Source organism: Telmatherina bonti (assembly GCF_933228915.1).
Source record: "Telmatherina bonti genome assembly, chromosome: 3".
In the NCBI taxonomy this organism is placed as follows: domain Eukaryota; kingdom Metazoa; phylum Chordata; class Actinopteri; order Atheriniformes; family Telmatherinidae; genus Telmatherina; species Telmatherina bonti.
In genome coordinates this window covers 33,636,882-33,659,538 of record NC_136621.1, presented here as the reverse complement: position 1 = coordinate 33,659,538, position 22,657 = coordinate 33,636,882, and the positions used below count along the sequence as shown (strand labels likewise).

Genomic DNA, 22,657 nt, shown 5'->3' with positions numbered 1-22,657 from the left:
ACAAGAGACACTTATTCCCCCACATATAACTCGTGCTCCACTCCAGTGACAACTCTGAGGGTTAAACGGGAGCCTAATGAAATGGAATAACTGATTAAACGGAAAGGACTGCAACAGTAATGCAATTAAACACTGTACAGCTCACACAATCATTTCTAATGTAAGAAGCAGACAAACTGAATATTTCAGGCTCAAGCTGGAGTTCATTATTATTTCTATAAATAAGTGTCCCCATTTCAGACTCCAAGAACACACATCCTCCTTAGATTCACTGAAGGTCTTTCATTAGGACGATCTTCAGAAAGTGTTTCAAAAAGTTGCACCCCAGTGCAATGATCATGGAAGACAGAGTATCAACGTAAAGTTCACTTTTCTGATATTCTTGTCTGATTGATGGCACAGCTGTAGTGACGTCGGGCTGCGTCAGCACATCATGATAAATTCTGTCAATAATCTGCCTGACTAATCATCCAGCCGGCTTTTGCTTTCACCTGGTTGAGTTTATGAACAAAACTCCACAAATTACGACAAAAAATCATAGTTTGGCAGCAGAAGGATGTAAAATAATCCACTTTCTTTGTAATTTGTACCAATTACATCTGCGTAGCTGCATATAAAAATTAACAAAAGGGAAATTCATGTTTGGTGGATTATTTCCTTGTTGCAACATTAACACTTGGCAATAAATCTTATCCAGTCACAAAGTCTGTTTATCTTCCTGTTGAAGGGAACCAAGTTTTTTAAAGGAAAAATGCATTTGTGGGTTGAGCAGCCAAGTTGAGAATGTGGGTTACATCCAAGGAAAAATGGGTACTAAATATGTTGAGTTGAAGCATGGGGACAATGTGGAGCTGCATCTTTCTCATTGGAAAAACAAGGCTTGTCAATACTGGAGGCAATCTTAATGTAGAGCGATACAGAGATGAGATTCTTCAATCAGAGGCAGTCTCGTCTCTCTGCAGTCTGGGACTGAACTCCATTCTCAACCCCACAGAGGCAAGCTGTTGTGGCTTTGCTGTGCTTCCACATGCTGTCCCTGTTTGTTAAATAAGTTATCAAACTGCCAATGTGTCGCCAAACAAGAATTCATAGCAGAATAAGAAAGTTTAGCAACTTTTTCATGTGGCACCGTTTAAAAAGGGGAAATCACCTGACTTCACGACCACCACGATAAGATTTACTCCCAGCAATAATAATAAAATATTCCACCAAACAGAAAAATGTATTACGTTTATAAATTTTAATTCTATTTTTAGTGTGTTTTTGCAGAACATCTGCAGACTCTTCATCATTTGTCCCAGTCTACCTGAACCCACAAGAAAAGTGTGGCTCCTTTATGATAACTACTCGCTTTACCTTTAGAAAGAACAAGAACCAAATCACTGTTAGACTTTGATCACAACTTACACAAAAACACTTACACATATCGATGAGGAGATTGTTGGAACGTGACCTCTGGCTGGTCTTCTCAGAAATCAGCTGTGCTGATTAATTCAGAGACAGACTATTGGACCACACTTCCTCCAGTCAGATACTAACTCCCCGCTGATGATGGCGGGGTAGAGTTCAGAGGGGCTTTTGCGTGTCATACGTTCTGACACACCCACAACAACAGCATCTATAAGTTGCTCATCCGCTCCCAGTGTGGAAAAAAAATGAAGAGGAACAAGATGTCATCCATTACTAAGCAGCTGCCTTCCATCAGTTTTGCAGGTAAGACTGGATCTTTATTTCTTTCTTTCCCATCTGTCTTAATTTTGACCTCTTTGTCCCCCTTACTTTTTCCCCCCTCAGGCAAGAGGACATTTCCCCCTTCCTCCACCATCATCAGACTGGTTTTACTAGGAAAAACTGGAAGTGGAAAAAGCTCAACTGCCAACTCCATCTTGGGCCGCAAGGTTCTGGATGTGAAGGTCAGCAGTGCCTCGGGCCCGCAGCGTTGCCGCAGGGTCAACGGAGAATTTCGCGGGCGACAGCTGCTGATCCTGGACACTACCGGGGTGCTGGACGCTCATCAGACTCCACAGGAGGTGCAGAGGGAGCTGAGGAAGAGTGTCAGCCTCCTCTTCCCTGGGCCCCATGCTTTCCTCATTGTTATTCAGATTGGGAGGTTCACTCAGGATGAGAGGGAGGCAGTGTCCCAGATTAAACAGGCAATGGGCCTGCAAGCTTTGAGCTTCTCCGTGGTGGTTTTCACTCATGGAGATCGTCTGGACGAGGGGACATCGGTGAAGAAGTGTCTCATAGACGGGTGCAAGGATCTTGCCGAGTTGGTGGCTGAATGTGGTGGAAGGTACTGCGTATTTGACAACAAAAGCTCCAAGAACAAGGAGCAGGTGTCGACTCTGCTCGCCTTGATAGACGGCATGATGCAAGACAACAGAGAAAGCTACTACACCAGCAAAATGCTCCAGAGAGCAGAGGATGACCTAGCTCACCAGCTGCACGAGGAGAGGAAGATGCTCACCGAGAAGGATGAGCTGCTTAAAAAGAAGCAGGAGGAAGCTGTGAAGGAGTGGTACGAAAAGAAGCTGGAGATGATTGAGCAGAAAAGCAGGATGGAGCTGGAGGAGCTGAAGAAAAATCAGGAGCTTGAGAAGGAGAAGAAGGATGAGCTGGCGAAAGATCGGGAGGAGGCCTTCAGGCGAGAGGTGGAAGAGAGGAAGTCACAAGAAATGGTGAGATTGATGGAGGAGGAGAGGAAGAAGAGGGAGGTGCTCCAGGAGAAACTCGACAAAGTTACTGAAATGTTGGAGGAGCAAGTTGAGAGGGAGGAGAAAGTGAGACGATCGATGGAGGAGAAGATCCAGAAGGAGAAAGAGGAAAGTGAAAGAAGAGAGAGAGAGAGGGAGCTCCAGCAGATCCAGATGGAGCAGACCATAATGCAGAGAGAGGAAATGGAGAGAGACGCTTTGCAGAAAGAGTTTGAGAAACTCATCCAGAGTCTGGAGGAGCTGAGCAGGAAGGAGGACGAGAAGAAAAAGCAAATAGAGAACATGCTCAGACGGGAGAGGGAGGAGAATCAGAGAGAAATAGAGATACAGATGGAGCAGCTCAGAGCGGAGAAACGGCGAACCGAGGCCCTTAAACAGGAGTTAAAACTCCTAAAAGTCAAGGTTCAGCAACAGAAAGTGAATGAAGAAAACCTCAGGAGACTTCTAGAGCACCACCTGCAAAAGGAGAGGGAGAAGTGCAACAAGGAAATCTCCATGTTGAAGAAACTTTGTGGGAAGAAGTGTGTGGAGATGATTGGGATGTCCTCAGAAAAGCACTCGATGGTGGCAAATGTTACTGGGTACGTGCATGAGATGGGACTGCTGGGGCTGAACGTAGCTCTGGAAAAGTTTGGAGGTCCATGTTGTATCCAATAACAACTCAAACTTATGAATTAAAATCATTATAACTTTCTTTATACATTTCTTTTGCCACGACGGTTAGCAATTGTTGGTCTTCTGGCCGTGACCACAGGGTATAATAACTTTTTACTTTAAATTGTTTGGGTTTTTTTTCTTTTGCACTAACCATTAACTAAGAGTTGAGAAAAAAAAAAAAAACGGGAAATTAATGCCCGTGTGAAAGCAATTTCATTCCAACAAATGGATGTAATTCCTGTGTGTGTCCTAAATCAGCAAATGCACAAACTCTCAAAAATGGAGATAATCTGATTATTAACTCCCGCCCTCTGCCCCAGGCTGCTGTCTCTGTCTCCATCATCTAAATCTGTACTCAAGCAAAACCCTGTTGCCATTAATAAAGAGCAAATACAGCTTTTCAGCTCAGTTTCAGTGTTCCTTACCGATGCTGTGACCCCAGCTGTGCCATCTGGTTGTGCTGCCAGCCAAAAAGTCTGCTGTTATCCACTGCACCATGAATGGCTTTGAGAGTCGCTTTGTGTTTTTCTTTGAGGGAGCCTGCCTCGCCCATGTTGTGGGAACATAATGATAATCTGTTAATACAATCATGACCACTTGCCTCTCTTGTTTTGAGAACATAGACGTTTCTCATGCCGTACACATGACTGAATTTATTAGAAGTTTGTCATGTTATTGTTTGGGTGGATGATGCTAAAGCCGTGTTGTACAGTGCAATATGTTCACAAGATACTGCATCAGAAAGATTCAGTAATAACTTGCTTGAACATGTAACAGTTTAGTTAGCATATTAAAGTAAAAAAAAAAAAATTTCTATTTCAGGTCTTGTAGACATAAACCTTTAAATCTGCAGTAATAGATTTCCTTTTGCCCTTTTCTTTACAGAAAAGAAAGTTAAATACCGATAATGTTGTCTTTAAAGTTTCTATGACAAACATGTGATAATACAGAAAAATATAAACGCTAAAATTTGGACTACTTGATGAATATTTGTCACATTGACTCGTGTCACTGCTGAGAGAAAACTGGATCGCTTGCTGCTTTCTGTGGAACAGTGCTCAGCAGCGAGTTATTAAGTACGTCTATGTATCATTTGGTGCTGAGCGTGTAAGGATTCCCAGTAGCTGTCAAAAATGCTTATAAAAATGTTTAAAAAGTGCTTCAGTACTTTTTAAACTTGTTATATAAACATTATAACATGTTTGTTAAAGGTCTTAAAGGTCCGTCTGATATGAGAGTATGGAGAAGCTCCATGGAAAAAAGAAACGGATTAAATCCAGTTCACATTGACTTGGACGAACGAAACTTTAGAAAATCCAAAGTGAAAACTAATATTTTATTGTGGAACCTGCATTTTTTTTTTCCTCATTCAGAAATATTCTGCCTCACTAGGTTTCAGGCCACATTCTTGAATAAACAACTTTACCTGATTTGATGGCTTTTCAGCAAAATTATTTTGCCCCCAACGGAAGCTTTTCAAGATCTTTTCACTTCTGACCCAAACAACAAGTGAATGACATGTGGCACATGTGGCGGCTCCTGATGAGGACGGATTCCCCAGATACCGTTTCCTCACAGCAGCGTCAAGCCAGACATAGAGATAGACTCCTGAAGGTAGCTTTTTTTTTAATTTTTTTTTTTATTTGGTATAAAGGATAAGGGGTGGGTTGTGTGTTTGGGTTGCTTGTGTGTGTGTGTGTGTGTGTGTGTGTGTGTGTATAAGTGTGAAATTGATTTTATGTTGTAAAGCACTTTGAAATGCATCTGTATGAAAAGTGCTATATAAATAAAGTTTGATTTGATTTGATGTAACTAACTCATACATGCAAACTCCATGTACCCTGTGAGCCTTGTGCCATCCATCCATCTATCCATCCATCTTCTACTGCCTCTCCGGGGTCAGGTCGTGGGGACAGCAGCCAAAGTAGCAATGATTGATTAGACACAAATGAATTATTCTCATAATTTTAAACTTAAAAAGCAGGTTGAAGAATCTGAACGATGCAAGCTCACCAGGTTTATGACAACACATAGGTAGGTTCTGATGACCAGCACTGCGGTCCAGTCTACTCTATGCTCATTTACAACATATGTGATAAACATAAAACATGTAGAAATTAGTTTTAACAAGAGAAAAACAATGAAAATATAATGCATGGTTAAAAAATGTTACAGATCTTTCCAGCATCCTGAGAAGTAGACATCACCAGTGTTGATAAAATACTTCTGTCAAGTCTGTCGGTGCTGATTTGATCCTTGGCATTTACTTTTTCAGATTTAAACTGGGTGGTTTTTATTCATAATTATATCTAATAGATTAAAGAAGTTGTTAAACTGGTAAGACGTGTTTTACTACATTTGATTGGCTCATAGTGGGGCTAACTGTTGATGAACTGAACTAGAAATGGGATTACATAGTCTTATTAGAGGGCATAAAATACAGAACTGACCATGGTGGAGATTTCAGCAGTTTTCATGCTGAAAACACTTCAGGGCCTCAATAAGAAATAGACAAATTTTTGTCAACATGTCCTCCGTGTAAAGTGTTCAAACATCATGCCTGTTCTTTAGCATCCCTTGAAGGCTAAACAAATGACAAGTATGGCTTCTAAAGGGATGATGCATGCCCTGCTCCACACATGTTCATTGATTGCAGCGACTATCTGAAGGCCGAGTTTGCATCAATTTGTGCACCTCTGAGTCTACAACCCACGTGATGGTGCAAACAACATGTTCTGCCTCTCCAGTCAGTGCTCAGCTGTTAGTATTCACATCCCTGTCGTTGGCTTTGTCGAGCACAGACATTTTGTAAAACATTATGAACTGTACAGTGTGCTCAAAGGGTGGGGGGTGGAGGGGGATGGTGAAAAACTCTCTGTTCGACGCTGAGAGAAAAAAAAAGGTGTGATGAAGAGAAGACCACGGCAGAGGGGGGGGGGGAGGGTCATTCTACACACCACCATGCAATGACATATCATACTTGTTGCATGATTTGGACTTGGCTTCATGGATATTTTTAGACACTTTATACATCTGCATGTCAAAAGGAGTGTGATTTAAAAAGTCAAATAATTTAAACCATTTTGAAATTATAGCAGTAAATGTAAAGTAATAAAATAATTTCAACTGGACTACAGAAAAAGAAATCAGGCAGGAGGAATCAAATTGCTTCTTCACATGAGGAAATAATAACTAAACAATAATAATGGGAAAAGAGCAGCAGTAAAGGATTTATGAAGGTATGAAATTATTTTAGGATCTGTTTCAAACATTTGTCAGATACTGAACACACATTTTGATGTTTCCTTCGACAGAGTTCAGTCAGTTCTTGCTTCTACCATGTTCCACATGCACTTTCTGCAACTTATAGAGTCTACATACAACTATTTGACCTTAAAAATATGTTTTTAACTTGTTTATGGCACAGGGCCTTTTATCGTGTAAATATGTAGCCATTGTTTTAGCAGCAGCATATTGAGGCTGAGAAATGGCACTTCACTACTTTTGCACTAACTTACATTAACCAGCAGCTGAAAATCAATACTGCCAGGTGTGCTCTGTGGCTGATTAATCAAATAAATACAAGAGAACATTATCTGGGGGAAGAGAGGAAAGAAAGACGGAAAGGGAAAAGGAGGTAAGAGGGTTGGACAGCTACTAGGATGATGCAGATGGATGTTTAATTAACTGTAGATAAACGAAGCCTCACCGAGAAAATCTGTCAGAGTTCAGTATTTAGCCTGATCAGACCCTAAACAGCTGGAGAATGAAAAAAAGTTCTTTTCTTATTTTGACCATCTACAAAATAAATAAATTTATTTACAAAGTCAAACTTCTTCTTTTACATTAAAAAAAGAAAAGAAAAAAAAAAGTTTCTTCTAAGGCAAGTCTGCTTAAAAACCTGGGGGTCTTTTGCAGTTAACAGATGAAGCCAGAGTTTTTGGAAAGCTTGAAATTGGCATCAGCTGGTCTGTCCTAATGATGACTGCAAGCAAAAGCTAAATAAAGGTCTGAGATCTTGCTATAAATTATCTGAGGGCTAAAATCTCTGAAGGTGAAATCTGCTGTGTTCCTCAGTGCTGCGGTCTCTTTCCCCACACAGAGCAGAATATTAAACTTTTTAAAAAAATATATGTTTACTTTAACTCAATGCATGCCTTGATTTTATGTTAATATGTGTTTGTGAAATTCATATCATTTTCTGCACATTATCATCAGAAAGAAATTAGAACATGTAGAATATTATAGTCAAAGACATCACTGTCTCTATTAATGCAACAGCAGATTAACGGTGCAGTTTTTATTCTTGGATCAGTGAAATAGGTTAAACCAAGTTGAATTGCTTTGAATTAGCCAGTGGTGATCAATACCTCCGCAGGACGCAGACTTGGATAACCTAAACTGAAGAAGAGCGTCAGCAAATGTGCTAAAAACGACAAAAACTGGGTCTTTAGCTGCTGCTTTCTCAAGTGATCAACTTTTCTGTGCACTGTTGAGTTGTCGGCAGTCAGCTGGTGCCCACGCAGTAAATCTGATGTGCGCTCAGAGCGGCAGCACAGATCAGTCCGACCTGAGCAAGGGTGCGCGATCTCCCCCTGCACACCAGCGTGAGAGTGGGCTTCCTCATCTGGCGGATTATCCTCCCTTCACTCCTGACATGTGAGATCTCGGCGATGAATAACACCACCGGCTCAGTTCTGGTAGGAGCCGGCGGCCACGAAGAGATCCCGGCGCACAGAGCCGTCATCGGCTGCGTCCTGGCGCTGCTCATCATCTGGACGCTTTTGGGGAACTTCACCGTGTGCGCAGCCGTGTATCGATACCGCCACCTGCGCGCTAAGGTGACCAACATCTTCATCGTGTCCCTGGCTCTGTCGGATCTCCTGGTCGCCGTGTTGGTGATGCCATGGAAAGCTGTGGCTGAAGTTGCAGGGTTCTGGCCGTTCGGAGGATTCTGTAAAACCTGGCTGGCCTGCGACATCATGTGCTCCACGGCCTCCATTCTCCACCTGTGCGTCATCAGTGTGGACCGCTACTGGGCCATTTCCAGTCCGTTCCGCTACGAGAGGAGTATGAACAAGAAAGTAGCCTTCGTTATGATCGGAGTGACTTGGACCGTTTCCATAGTGATCTCATTTGTCCCCGTGCAGCTGGATTGGCACCGAGCGGAGATCAGTGACCTGACCGGACAGGATTTAACGCCTCGTGATGATGGGAGCTGCGACTCCAGCCTCAGCCGCACCTACGCCATATCCTCCTCCCTCATCAGCTTCTACATCCCCGTTGTTATCATGATTGTCACATACACGCGCATCTACCGGATAGCCCAGATGCAGATCCGGGTGATATCCTCCTTGGAGCGAGCGGCGGAGCACGCGCAGAGTTGCCGCTCGCACCTACCCGAACTATATCCTCACGTGTGTACGGAACTTGGTGCCAACTCCTCCTATCAGTCCCACATTGGTGTTCATCCGGATTCCCAGTGCTCCCATCGCGAGCTCAAAGTGTCCATCAGAAAAGAGACAAAAGTGCTGAAAACTTTGAGCATCATTATGGGTGTTTTTGTCTGCTGCTGGTTGCCGTTCTTCATCCTAAACTGCGCGCTGCCTTTCTGTCCCGGACCGGGGGCCCCTGGAGCGCAGCGTGGCCCTTACTGCGTGAGCGAAAAAACCTTTGACGTGTTTGTGTGGATAGGATGGAGCAACTCGTCTCTTAACCCGGTCATTTACGCGTTCAACGCGGACTTCAGAGACGCCTTCTTGCGCCTGTTGCGCTGCCGCGGCTGCGGCTTCTTGGCCGCCGTGAGCGCGGCTGTGGAGACGATGATGGCGAGCAACGAGACGGGAAACCAGAAGCGGGACAGCCCGCAGAAGGCGAAGCTGAGCGTCTCCACGAACGCCAGGGGAAGTCAGGACAGCGGGAACACCACCGTGACTGTGTTTTATCACAAAAGGGCCACGTCGGATCAAGCGTCAGACACGGAGGAAAGATGCGACAAAGACAGACTGACGCAGATACCCATATAAACAGCATCATTTACACAGACAAGCTGCGTTTCTTTGGATGTTTTTTTTCCCCAACAGACACAAAACTCTCAGTCAGTTCAGGATAACTAATTCATTTTCTATACCGCTTACTCCACGTCAGGGTTGAGAAGCTGGAGCCCATCCCAACAGGTAGCAGGCATGAGGCCTCCAGCATGACACTGAACCTCAGACCTCTAGCTTTAGGAAATTAAAATAAGTTCAGCCTGATATAAGGTTGCATCCGCTAAACTGAGTCACTTTTGCGTGAATCACTTACAAAGCAAAAAAAAGTATTGTGTGACAATAAATTCTATTTTTGTGGTTACAGTGGACTTTATTTTTTGTTAGATTTATGTGATAAAAACAAAAGAATTGTTTCCTATAACTTTTGAAACATTAGCATTCATATATTTTCTTTAGATGAGCAGTGTATTGGTAAAGTGAGCCTTCAGACCAGCTAAAATCAGCAACTTTAACTGCAAAGCAGAACACTGTCATTTCTAATAAAATAATCCACTTAGTTTGATCTTGCATAATTAAAATAATTCATGAATAATTAATAGGCTACTATCCCCTTTAGTATAAAAAAGTTTACCAAAATGTAAATAAAAACAGAATGTAAAAACTTGCAAATCTCATAAACCCACCTTTTTATTTCCAAGTGGATATAAAAACCAAATTATTATTGTAAGCAAATTTTGAACCTGGCAGCAACACACCTTAAAAAAGAGTGAACAGGGACAATAGGAGCCTCTAAAATGTAAAGATGGCTAAAGGTTTTTTTAAAAACATTGTGGAACAATTAAAAAAAAGTTCCTCAATGTAAAATGATCAAAAGTTTGCCGGTTAAAATCATGCACAGAAAAAAGCAATGTCTGAAGAAAAATCTGGAAATTTCTGTGCAAAGCTTATTTAAAATGTAACATTATGAAAAAAAAATTATATGTGGCCAGATGCATCAAACTTTAAACTTGTAATTTATGAATTAAAAACAAACACAAAAAAACTATTAAGAATAGACAGAACACAAAAATAGCATTAACATTTTGGAACTCGTGCTTTGGCATTTATGTGCATGTGTCAAATCATGCGTGTGCACGTAGCTCACAATGGATCCTAAACTAAAGCTAAAAGACAAACATTAGATTTGCATAATTTAAAGGGAAATGGAGGTATCCAATATTTGACATATTCATTTGTTTAAATATGGATGATTTTACACGAGAGTAGCTATCAAACCCCAACATTAGCTGAATGTCTCAATTTACTGTGCACTTTTATATTGAACTGAGCCTTTTGTGGGCTGCAGCACTGCAACCTTGCAGCTCGAAGGTCACTAGTTTGAACTCTGGCTGGGGACGGGTTCAGACTGTGGCTTTTCTGTGTGAAGTCTGTGTTTTCTCTCCATGCATTAGGTGTATTGGTTAACTGATCACTAAACTTTCACTAGTGAGTGTGAATGGTTGGTTTTCTCTCTGTGATGGACTGGCAACCTGTCCACCTTGCCTCTTACCTGGCAGATACTGGGATAGACTCCAGCTTCCCTGAAAGCCTGAACTGGAATAGGCAGAACGGAAAATGAATGAACAAATGAATGAATGAGCAATTCATAAATATGCTTTTACATTTAGAAAAGCTTGTAAAGCTGATTAATCAGCTTTTTAATCATTAAGAATGACCTCACAGTTCTCCTCAGCAGGCTGAGTGTGAAACATTAAGCAATATTGCCAAGTTTTCTGCTGCCAGTTTAAAGATCTTTAAATAGCTCATTTTAGCTGATGTCACTCCTGTGTGTGCTACATTACGAGGCAACTACATTAAAAAATTAAAGAAATCCCAAAACACAGATCTTTATTCACATTTTTTTGAGTTAATATAACAAAAAAAATGTCTATTTTCTTTGTAATAGTTGCCAATTTCCATTTATGGAGTCTCTGAAGTCTTTCTAATCTGTTTAATAATATCAAGTGCAAAAGTGAAGCGCATCATTACTGAGTTGTCTTTGATGTCAGAGGGCTGGAGAACAGGACATGTGAAGGAGCATCACTTTGCAGTATGTGATCTCATAGAATGCGGCAGATGTCTTCCTGTATCTCTGCTGGAAGAACCTGCTAGAAACTGGCAGCAGGTTGGAGAGTTTTCAGTCCATCGCCTTTCTGACTGGATCCAGTCTGTCCTCACCGCTCGTGCAGCTTGACTTGCAGAGGTGCCCGAGTTAATTAGTCTGTTTTATCAAGTCACTAGCTTTTTAGCAGCCAATAAAATTTTTGGTAAACCTTCAGCTTCAGTGAGCTTTTGCATAGGTAGACCTTTTTACATCTTGGTAACATCACTTAATTTTTCAAGATGCTTCAGTTGGCAGTTGTGGAATATAGCATCTTTGGAGGACATAAGGGTACCTGGTTGCTTAATCTTTAAAATTTCTTAATTATTCTATTAATTTACACTTTTCCTTTAAGTTCTCTGTGCTACAAAACATCCAACTGCCTGCACCAGTTCTAGCAAAGTGAAATGTCACAGTGTCAGCTTTTCCAAAGGTACTGAAGATGCCTGATAAATATACTCTGCTTGACACAAGATCCTCATCAAATTAGGTGATTAAAAATGGTTAAAAAACAAGTAACGATTTCAGCCTCTAATGCATAGAGAATAATGGTGATAAGACTCTTTAAAGTGCACACATGGGAGAGGTCAGGGAGCAGGAAACGCATTAAAAATAAGGGGAACAAACTCAACTCAATCATGACTAAATTTAGCATTTTATTCAGCAAAAAATCACCTGCATGGTCAGCTGCTGCACACGGACTTAATGATTTCCTTTTCAGGCATAAGATTAGTAATCTTAAACAAACAGCAGAAGTCATCACTCCTGCTTTACTGGAAAAACCCTGAAAATATTGTAAAGAGATCGACTCAAGGTAGACAGCAGGTGACCTTTCCTCCCTCCTCCCCCCACATGTAGAGAGATTTATTAGAAGTCAGGATTTCTCTGAATCTCTGGGATTATGTAAGTAAGTCACATTAGCACTCATCTTGGCAGCTGCAGCATGCACTTTACTTTTCCCCACATCCATACCTTGGAAGAAACAAATATGAATAATTTGTACGTTAAGGTTGTTCCTGTGAAAGATGCCCTGACCAGTGTGAACATAGAAGCTTTTAAGATGACAAAGTTAAAAAAAAAAAAAAAGAAACCACAAGCTGTGTTTCCAGACTGAGATGCTGATGTAGGAAAGGAGAGCAAAGCAGTTTGAGGTCTTATTTTCCACTGTGTGATAATGATTTTCACATGTCAACATTGTTTCTTGTCTGTTAGAAATGATTTACTTTTTGCTGTTAAATATGTACGTTACAACCCATAAAATCAAGAAGCCTTAATAGAGCCAACAAGAATGATGATTTACAGATTTAATCCATTTTTTTCTTATTAAGTAGCCAGTTTTTTATTTTTATTTTTTTGCTCTTATTAAGAGTTGAATGAGACGACTGATGCACGACACATCTATGTGCGGTAAATATGCAATGTGTTTGCTTTTCCACAAGTAGAAACTCATCAGCATATGAAGGCCTTCACATGTTGCAGGTGTGATGAAGTAATGAGAAAACTATGAGACACCCACTTGCAAACATCTAACTTTTCACACCTCTGTGATGTGAACTTACTTTTGCACATTAAAAAGTGAAAACAGATTTGCTCCTGTTTATTTGTCAGAAAAAAATATACTGAAATCAATATGGCAGGAGTGTCCAGCGCTGGTGCTTGAAGGCGACAATCCTGCAGGTTTTTCCATGCATCCCTGCTCCAATACACCTGGACTCAAATGAATCAGCCATTGTGCAGAACTTCATTAGCTGTTGGATCAATTTAATATAAGCCAGATGTGTTGGAGCAGGGATACAGAGAGAACCTACAGTACAGAGGCTCTCAGAGGACAGACTTTGGACACCCCTGCAAAATGGTTTAACTACAAAAACGAGGAAAATTTTCTAATACTTCTGCATCCTAGTAACTATTCTGATGGTCTAGTTGTTGTTCCTCAGTCATACAGGGGTCATACAGTTATAGAAACTAAAATATCTTGCACTATTGTTGACAGGACATGACACCCCAAGACTTTTATTTTCACTACAAAGCCATTTCTTTTTTATGTCATATTTGTGTATGTTTTAAGAGAGAATTTATTAAGTTGATTAATGACACAGACACACTGACATACTAAATACATACTGCCTTTATATGTCGAATTTCACAACTTCAGAGAGAGTGAGTCCATTTTAGTGCCGAAGGATGTAAAATGGAGGCTACTTGACAGTAAGAACAGGAGCTCCTCTGCTGCTGGAACAAATATAAAAAATAAAAAGCCTTTAATCATGAATGATAAACATGCTAACAGCAAATGTCATCAAGCCTCTCTAAGCAGGTTACAAGTAAAACTAGAGTTACATGAAGCTACTGCTTTTTCTCTTCAGCTGGAGCACCTGCAGTCTGTTTTGTCTGTGTGGATATAAATTTTAGGTTGCATGTGGATATCCAATGAGTGCACGTGCAGAGCTCCCAGGGGACAGATAAATATGGACACCCAAAGACCTATTTCAACAGGAGGAAACTATGATATGGACTCAGACAAAAGAGTTATCTCTGAAGAGAGGAAAGCTGGTCTTTGTGCTGAGCTGAAATGCTATCTCTGTATTGACACATCAGGCCTTCTGAGGCTTAAAGACCTTTATCTGCATGACTGCTTAGTAATCACCCAGAGCTTCACTTGTCTGGATTGCATAATAAGAGACAAGCATTGGGGTTGAATTACAGCTTCTTTTGTAGGTTTGCAATTTTCAGGAATTACTATAATGGGATCTTTTCTGTTACATGATCAAACTGACTGAGTTTGATCATGTTGGAGAAATGTATTTACACTTCTAAAGTACCGAGTTCTAGTGAAATGAAAAGACCTGACTAAGATTTCTTCTGGTGTTTTACTGTCAGGCCTAGACTGTTAAGAAGCCAAGGAAAGAAATATAAGTATGAAAATGAGACCACAACCTCTTTTCCTGTTTTTAATATTGAGTTGTTGACAATCTGATCAGCATTTCTAAGGAAAGCTTGACATGAAAGTAATACAGTTATGTTTCGGGATGCACCGATCCACTTTTTGGCAGTTCAGATTGGATACCGATATTTGAAATTTGAATATCTGCCGATACAGATATTTGCAGATACCAAATCTGTTTATGTGAACATTATTGTGACTATGGTTATTATTGCTGTTGTAACTGTGTAGGATTTCATTAGGTTGTAATAAATGACCCATCCTTTCTGAAGTTACCTCACCAATACAAATATAATAACATGATATATTTAACAATTTCAACTAGTTTTATTTTGATTTGGCACCTTTTACCTAAATACAACTATAAATGTGTGGTTTTAAAACAAAGATCTAGTATTTAGTGCAGTGTTCCTCATTGCACAACTCGCGAGCCGCATGCGGCTCAGTGACTCTTGACTTGCCGCTCGTGAAGCAGCCGCTGGCTTTCTGATAATGCTATCTAAACAAGTCACAATGATCCTCAACGGTTCAGTTCTCTCCACAAACAAGAGCTGCAGGCTGCTTGCAGAAACTTTGCTGTCCTACCGACCCTGACTGACCCTGTCAGATTTGTCAGTTTTGGCTAATTTCAGCTGCACCGAACTCCGCCAAAGAGCCGCTCTGTCGGTAGCTCCGTATATATATTGAAAAAGAAACACCCACATTCCAAAGGCATTATTGTATTTTCACCATATACTGTTGCATAAGAATGCCATTACTCTGTGCAATATTCAGGATAAAGATTCCTTGCTAAAAAGCTGAATGTTACTGACTTGGCAACATAGCAGGATAAGTAGCGTGGGAACGTTTTTTTTTTGGGGGAGGGGGGATGGCGGCTCTCGTCTTGGCTTAGTATATTGAGGGCGGCTCTTGTTGAATTAACAGTGAGGATCACTGTTTTAGTGTAACAAAAACGTCGCATTTTAACATTTAAGGCATTTATTTCTTTTAAAACATGTCCGAAGCATGTCGTCAAACACATCCGAGCTGGCTTGACTAGTGTGGTATCAGTTGTGGTATTGGTACACTTTTATTAATAAGTTCCGAGTACACATGCTTGGTATTGCTATCTAGTTGTGGTATTAATGAAATGAAAAATGAAATGAAAAATACTTTATTAATCCCAAAAGGGAAATTCAATACTGTAGTATATAGTAATTAATTTGAGGATGTCTTGTTCCGGAGGCTGCTGGCTGCTGGCAGGAATGATCTTCTGTATCTTTCAGTCTTGCATCGGACCTGAAGAAGTCTCTCACTGAACACACTTTGTTGTTTCATCACTGTGTTGTGGAGAGAGTGTGAAGAATCCTTCATCATCTTCATCAGCTTGTGCAGCATTCTTCTTTGGACAATCAGCTCCAGCAGCTCCAGAGTTACTCCAAGCACAGAACCAGCTTTCTTGATCAGTTTGTTGATTCTCTTCAAGTCTCTGGTTCTGATGCTACAACCCCAGCAGATGCTGCAAAGCTGACTGCACTCTCCACAACAGACTTATAGAAGATATGCAACATCTTGGTGCAGACGTTAAAAGATTTAAACTTCCTTAAGAAGTACAGTCTGCTCTGATCTTTCTTGTAGATGTAGTCAGTGTTGCATTTCCAGTCCAGTTTGTTGTCCAGCTGAACTCCAAGATACTTGTATTCCTCCACCACCTCCACCTCCTCTCCCAGGATGGAAACAGTGCTTTGTTTGTTCTTGTTCCTCCTGAAGTCAACAATCATCTCTTTTGTTTTGCTGGTATTTAATATGAGATGATTGTCACCGCACCATTTAACAAACTGACTGACCAGTTCTCTGTACTCTGCTTCTTGTCCATCACTGATACACCCCACAACTGCAGAGTCTTCAGAGTATTTCTGCAGATGACAGGACTCAGAGTTGTACCTGAAGTCGGAGGTTTACAGAGTGAAGAGGAATGGCCAGAGTACAGTTCCTTGTGGTGCACCAGTGCTGCTGACCTCCATCTCAGACACACAACCTTTCAGTCTCACAAACTGGGGTCTGTTTGTGAGGTAGTCATAGATCCAGGTGGTTGTGGAGGTATCCACCTGGAATTTATGGAGCTTCTCACATAACAAATCAGGCTGAATGGTATTAAAAGCACTTGAGAAATCAAAGAACATGACCCTCAGAGTGCTGCCTGAATGGTCCAGATGAGAGTGTGCTCTCTGGAGCAGGTATATGATGGCATCTTCAACCCCAAGTCCATTACGACATGCAAACTGTAATGGGTCCTGAAAGGTGTTTACTTGCTTGTTGAGGTGAGCCAGTAAGAGTCTCTCCAGGACTTTCATGATGTGAAATGTCAAGGCAGCTGGTCTGTAGTCACTTGGTTCAGCTGGTTGTGTTTTTTTAGGCACTGGAACAAGGCAGGAGGTTTTCCACAGCACTGGGACTCTATTTTGTCTCAGACTGGTGTTGAAAAGGTGCTGGAGAATTGGACATAGTTGTTTTTGAGCAGGTCTTGAGAACTCTGGGACTGACACCATCTTGACCTGCAGCCTTGTTCTGGTTCAGTTTCTCAAGTTGCTTCATGGCCTGATTGCAGGATACAAGGTGGAGGTCTCAGGATGTCCTGATGTGGAGGGAGATGAAGCTGTATTCTGGTCCATGACTGAGCTGCAGGGTGACAGATTGGAGGTGTGAAAGGATAGCAGTGGGCTTATGGAGGGTGTGTGGTCTGTTGGGCTGGAAGTAGGGGGTGAACTGAACCTGTTGAAGAATATTTCAGCTCATTAGCTCTGTCCAGACCTCCATCAGGCTGGTCCCCCTTTAACTTGAAGCCGGTGATCTTCTTCATTCCAGACCACACATCCTTTACGTTATTCTGCTGGAGCTGACTTTCTAACTTCCTCCTGTAGTCCTCCTTGCACTTCTTAGTTTGTGTTTTAAGTTGTTCTTGTGTTGCCCTCAATAACTCCCTGTCTCCATCGCTGAAGGCTTTCTTTTTGATGTTCAGCAGCTTTTTCAGGTCACTGGTGATCCAGGGTTTGTTACTGGGGAAGCACCTCACTGTTCTTGTTGGGACGATGCTGTCCACAGAGAAGTTTATGTAATCTGTCACACATTCAGTCATGGCGTTGATGTTGTCTCCATGGAGTTCACAGAGGATGTTCCAGTCTGTTGCCTCAAAGCCTCCTCTAGGAGCATCTTTGGCTTCAGCAGACCAGATTTTGATAGTCTTTGTGATGATTGCTTGCCGCTGAACGATGGGCTTATAGGTGGAGGTGAGAAGAACCAGATTATGGTCAGATCTTCCTAAAGGAGGCAGGGCATTATTCATATTTGCATAAAATAAGTCCAACATCTTATTTTCTCTGGTGGAGCAGCTGACAAACAGCTGGAATATTGGTAGAGTTGCAGAGAGGGAGACATTGAAGTCTCCGGAGATCGCCATGAATGAGTTTGGATTCTGTGTTTGTAGCCGTGCAACAACCGAGCTGATGATGTCACAGGCTGTGTCTGGTGCAGTACCAGGTATTATATAAACCGCTACCAGAATAACACAGGTAAACTCTCTGGGTAAATAATATGGACGGAAGCTCACAGCTAACAGTTCGATGTCCCTTGTGCATATTTTCTCTGAGACAGTAACATGTCCAGGATGACACCAACGCTGGTTAACCAGCACTGCAATTCCACCACCCTTTAGCTTTCCACTGTGCTGTCTACTGCGGTCTGCATGGGCCATTTTAAAGCCCGGCACAGACACATTATAGTCAGGGATGTGTTCATGCAGCCATGTCTCGGTGAAGCACATAATACTGCACTCTCTGTATTCTTTCAGAGACCTTGTTAGCATCTCAAGCTCGTCCGTTTTGTTAGCTAGCGATCTCACATTACCCATGACGACGGTCGGGAGCAATGGTTTAAATCTCCATCGTTTCCTTCACTCTCTGACTCCTGCTCTGCATCCTCTTCTCTTTCTTTTCAGCTCCATTGGGATTTGATGTGTTGCTTTGCTGATAATCCTGTTTTGGGAATGTCTGCTTTCATTGGTGATGAACCCAGTTGTTACCTCCACCAAGGAGGTTATGTTTTTTCCATGGTATTTGTGTTCAAGATAACTCAAAATGTTATGGACGAATTTTTATAAAAAAAAGAGTTGTTGGAAATGTAAAATGAATAACTGATTAAATTTTGGTGGCGATCCGGATCACTGTTTGGATCCAGGACTGTTTTAAAAGGATTCTTTAACATTGTTCTTGGCTGAGGTTTCCGCTCTCTGAGTGCTTTTCTAGTTTCAAATTTAAGTTCTGGCTACTCGTAGAGTATGTAATGAGCTTTATGCAACAGTACATGGTGAAAACACAATGTCGCATGTGGCTGCACAATGAGGAACACTGAATTAAAAGCCAGATCTTTGTTTCAAAACCACACATTTATAGCAGTATTTAGGTAAAATATGCCAAATCAAAATAAAACTTGTTGAAATTGTTAGATCTGAGATGTTATTATATTTGAATTGGTGAGGTAACTTCAGAACAATTTATTACAACCTAATGAAATCCCACACAGTTATAACAGGAATAATAACCACAGTCACTAATGTTCACATAAACAGATTTAGTATCTGCAAATATCGGTATTTGCAAATATTCAAATGTTCAATTTCGGTATCGAATCGGAACTCCCAAAAAGTGAATCGGTGCATTCCTATTTTTGAATGAAATTTACATTTTGTGTGAACAAGCGGAATTTAAACAAATTAATCCAGCAGTAACTATTCACTTTAATTTGTAAAAAAGTATTTCTTGGCAACACTGGAATGAAATCATTTGTGGCATCAACTTTTCATATCTCCCACATTTATAGATTCTTTTCTTTTAGAAGAATAAAATATAGCATCTTACCCTGACATATCTTTCAGTCAGGATTGACCTTAAAAGGTAAAATCAGCTAATAAATGTAAAACAGGATACAAATGCACAAGTATTAATAACTTAAAACACTTTGTAACACAAATGAGGAACAAATGTGAAAGTCTCCCCACAGCTTAGATATCAGCAGCAGTAATGACTAACATGTCAACTAGGGGTGGGAAAATCAAATCGAAAATTGGGATTTTTTGCTACACAATTTTAAAATCGACATTTTTGTAGAAAAAAACAAAAACAAAAACAAAAAGAAAACTTTTTTTTTCATATAAATAAGAATAATCCATAATGATTTTTAAAAAATTTTATTTTTATTTTTATCCTTTTTATGATTTTTATTGATCTTTTTACTTGTCTTCTTGGGCATTATAGCAACAGAATGATGGTCTGGCTACTGTGTGGTTGTTTCCTCAGTGAAATCAAGAAAAATGACAAGCAAAAAAGTTTTTTACTTTTTTTTTTTTTTTTTTAGTCTATAAAAACCAGCAATGTCAAAGAATCATGAGAATCGCAATTTAAATTGAATCGGCACCTAAAAAATTGGAATCGAATCAAAGCGGGACAAAAGCATTTCGTCACAGCCCAAATGTCAACAGCCAACTAGTGCTTGAAAACTATCAATATTTTTGACAAGTATTGATATTTTTGACTCAAATGGCGTATCAGGATACAAAAGTTATTTGCCACGGTATACCAGAATGTGCGCGCCCACAGTGCCTGGCAAGCGAGCACGCTGCAGGCCAGCCAGGCAGACGGAGTCTGACCGGCTGGCAGAGAGCCCTCCCCGCGACCCAGCTTCTTCTTGTGCAATCACTTTTTATTTATTACAGCAGCACAACAAACTTGGCCAAACATCTGAAGGACCAACGCTTTCATGAAGAATTCCGACATCTCCCATCCATCATACATTGAACGTATTACTGATGTGGCCAGTGGTGTGCTTTAATGTTGTTTGTTTTCTGATTAGCTGTGGATGGCATGCTGCTAGGCCGTGCTAGCCGCGTTTAGCTTGCTGCTCGATTAATGTTGGTTACTTTGTTTTCTGCCATTAGCCATGGCTAGAAGCCTTTAGCTAGCTAACACTATTCAAATGTACTGTTTTTGGTTAAAGTTGCAAAGTGAAGCAGAAAAAAAGTCAACCTGCAACCAGAAAACAAAAGAAGCACACAGCCAACTCTACCACCTCTGTTGGAAAAACAAAGAAAATATGACCCCAAGTCACCAAAAGCTGTGCAACTTAACAGGGCTGTGGCAGAATACATAAGTGAGTATCAGGTTTCTTTTTACACAGTGGACAAACCTGGTTTCCAACAACTTCCTAAGCAGCTAAATCCACGGTATGTTCTTCCTTCATGAAACCAGTTCATGTACACTGAAATCCCAGAGTTGTACAATACAACAAGCAAACACTGATGCATGCAGAAACCATACTTGGCATGTACAACTGACATTTGGACCAGTAGAGCTGCATCACCTTTCATTGCTGCAACCCTGCAGTTTTTAACAGAGTACAACATTTCAATTGTGTTATGTTTATTTTAAGTGGTTCTGTTCTACTGATACGGTTTAATACCTTAAAGTATTGTTCTAATTGTTTCTTTTGTGCATTGTGCTACTCCAGACAACCAAAAATGTTGTCATTGTTGCTATATTTTTGTCTTGCAGTTTATATGACCTCAGAAAAAAACATTTTTCACAAGTGTTTCCACTTTTCTTTCTTTTTTTTTTTGTCTTAAATCTTTTTGGTTATTTGCACATTAAAAGAATACCTCAGATGACTTTAAAATGTAGTTGAATTGTGTTATTTAAATTTGTCTAACTTATCTGTTATTTGGCTGAGAAAGCATTTCAAATGTTTTCCATGGTAATAAAAATATTTTATGCTTTTAAGCATTTATCTTTTTTTTTTATGGCATGTGATTGTAAATGGTATCGAGCATCAAATATTTTTCAGGGTACAGATATCGAGTTAAAATGTAGTGAAAATGTAGTATTGTGACAACCCTACAGCCAACAATATCTCATCGAGTCGCACGCGCTCCACTACTGAGTGGTGGCAGGGCGGGGTCTCAGCCAAGACTCCAATTCCAGTTGAATTGGACCAAACAAGGATAAAAACTATAAACACTGCTGATTAAGCTTAAAATTGATGTAGGCTACTTTGATTTGTCATGAAACATACCTCGACATTTCGCTCCTCGTGCGTGCTCTTTGCTACAGCGGCAAAAGCAAAAAGGTAGTAAAAGTTTCGGTGTCCTGCCAATTTCCTCCGGGTATGAACTAAGTAACGCAACGTTTTGCCACGCGCTTGTTTAGCTGTGCTGGACTTGAGATGATGCCTTCAATTACCGTACGAACTTCCTACGTTTAACGAAAAACATGAAATAAACTAAATTAACTTCTTTTTAACATGCTATTTATATACGTGGCTATTTTATTTAAACCTTTCTAACCAGGGTTACACTTGACCGAATTTCAAAAGTCTAAGAAATACTGAAATCTGGGGAAACAAGTCAGATACCAAAAATCCTGGAACCCAGATCTGGTACAGAACTCCCCTATGTTTTTGGCCCAGATCCACGTAACAGATCCAGGTCAGTGTCTTTTGGCACAAAGAGCCAATACTGACACATATGTTCTTCCAAAACAGGCTCAGGACCGATCTCAAGTTGCTAATTGTTTGGAAACTGTTTTAGAAACAATGAACAATGTTTTCATTGTATTATTGGCTGACTACCATTTCGAAGTTGAGCTGAGTTGAGTTTATTCTACTTTATGATATTTTGGATTCAACTGTTCAATAGTGCAACATTTTCTGTGATCATTTTCTCAGAAAATCAAGTGAAAAAAGTGAAGTGTTTCAATTATACCTGTAAAGTTGAATATGTAATTAGTAAAAAGCTGCACAGGTGAGTGGTGTTAAGGTGGTAGCGGAGATGTGGACCCAAACGCAGAGATGAGGGGAACAGGGATGTAGATGCTAGTGGCTTTATTTTACAAAGGCACGCAACAAAGGACACTCAAGGGACTAACTACAACCAATGATCCAGCAACAAGGAATGAAAACTGAGGAGTATAAATACACAGAACAAAACGAGACACAGGTGAAACAAATTAACTAAATGAACCCAGGTGAACTCAATAACGGGAAATCAATGAAGCTAAACAAGAACCGAGGAACTAAACAGGAAAAACTACAAAATAAAACAGGAAGCCCAAAAAACAAAGCACCGAAAAACCCAAATCATGACAAGTGGATGTGATACAGAATCACGCGATTTATAAAAATGGTAACA

At 40.6% G+C, this 22,657-nt stretch overlaps 1 protein-coding gene across 1 annotated transcript; it reads left to right on the top strand.

Moving 5' to 3' along the window:
- Window positions 1–8,044: 8,044 nt before the first annotated feature.
- LOC306773937 (D(1) dopamine receptor-like) lies at window positions 8,045–9,397 on the top strand (the record flags this gene model as incomplete). The annotated part of the gene is made up of 1 exon (XM_079263885.1): window positions 8,045–9,397. One exon carries the CDS (start codon window positions 8,045–8,047, stop codon window positions 9,395–9,397), a length of 1,353 nt encoding a protein of 450 aa, XP_079120011.1.
- Between the last annotated feature and the right edge of the window lie 13,260 nt (window positions 9,398–22,657).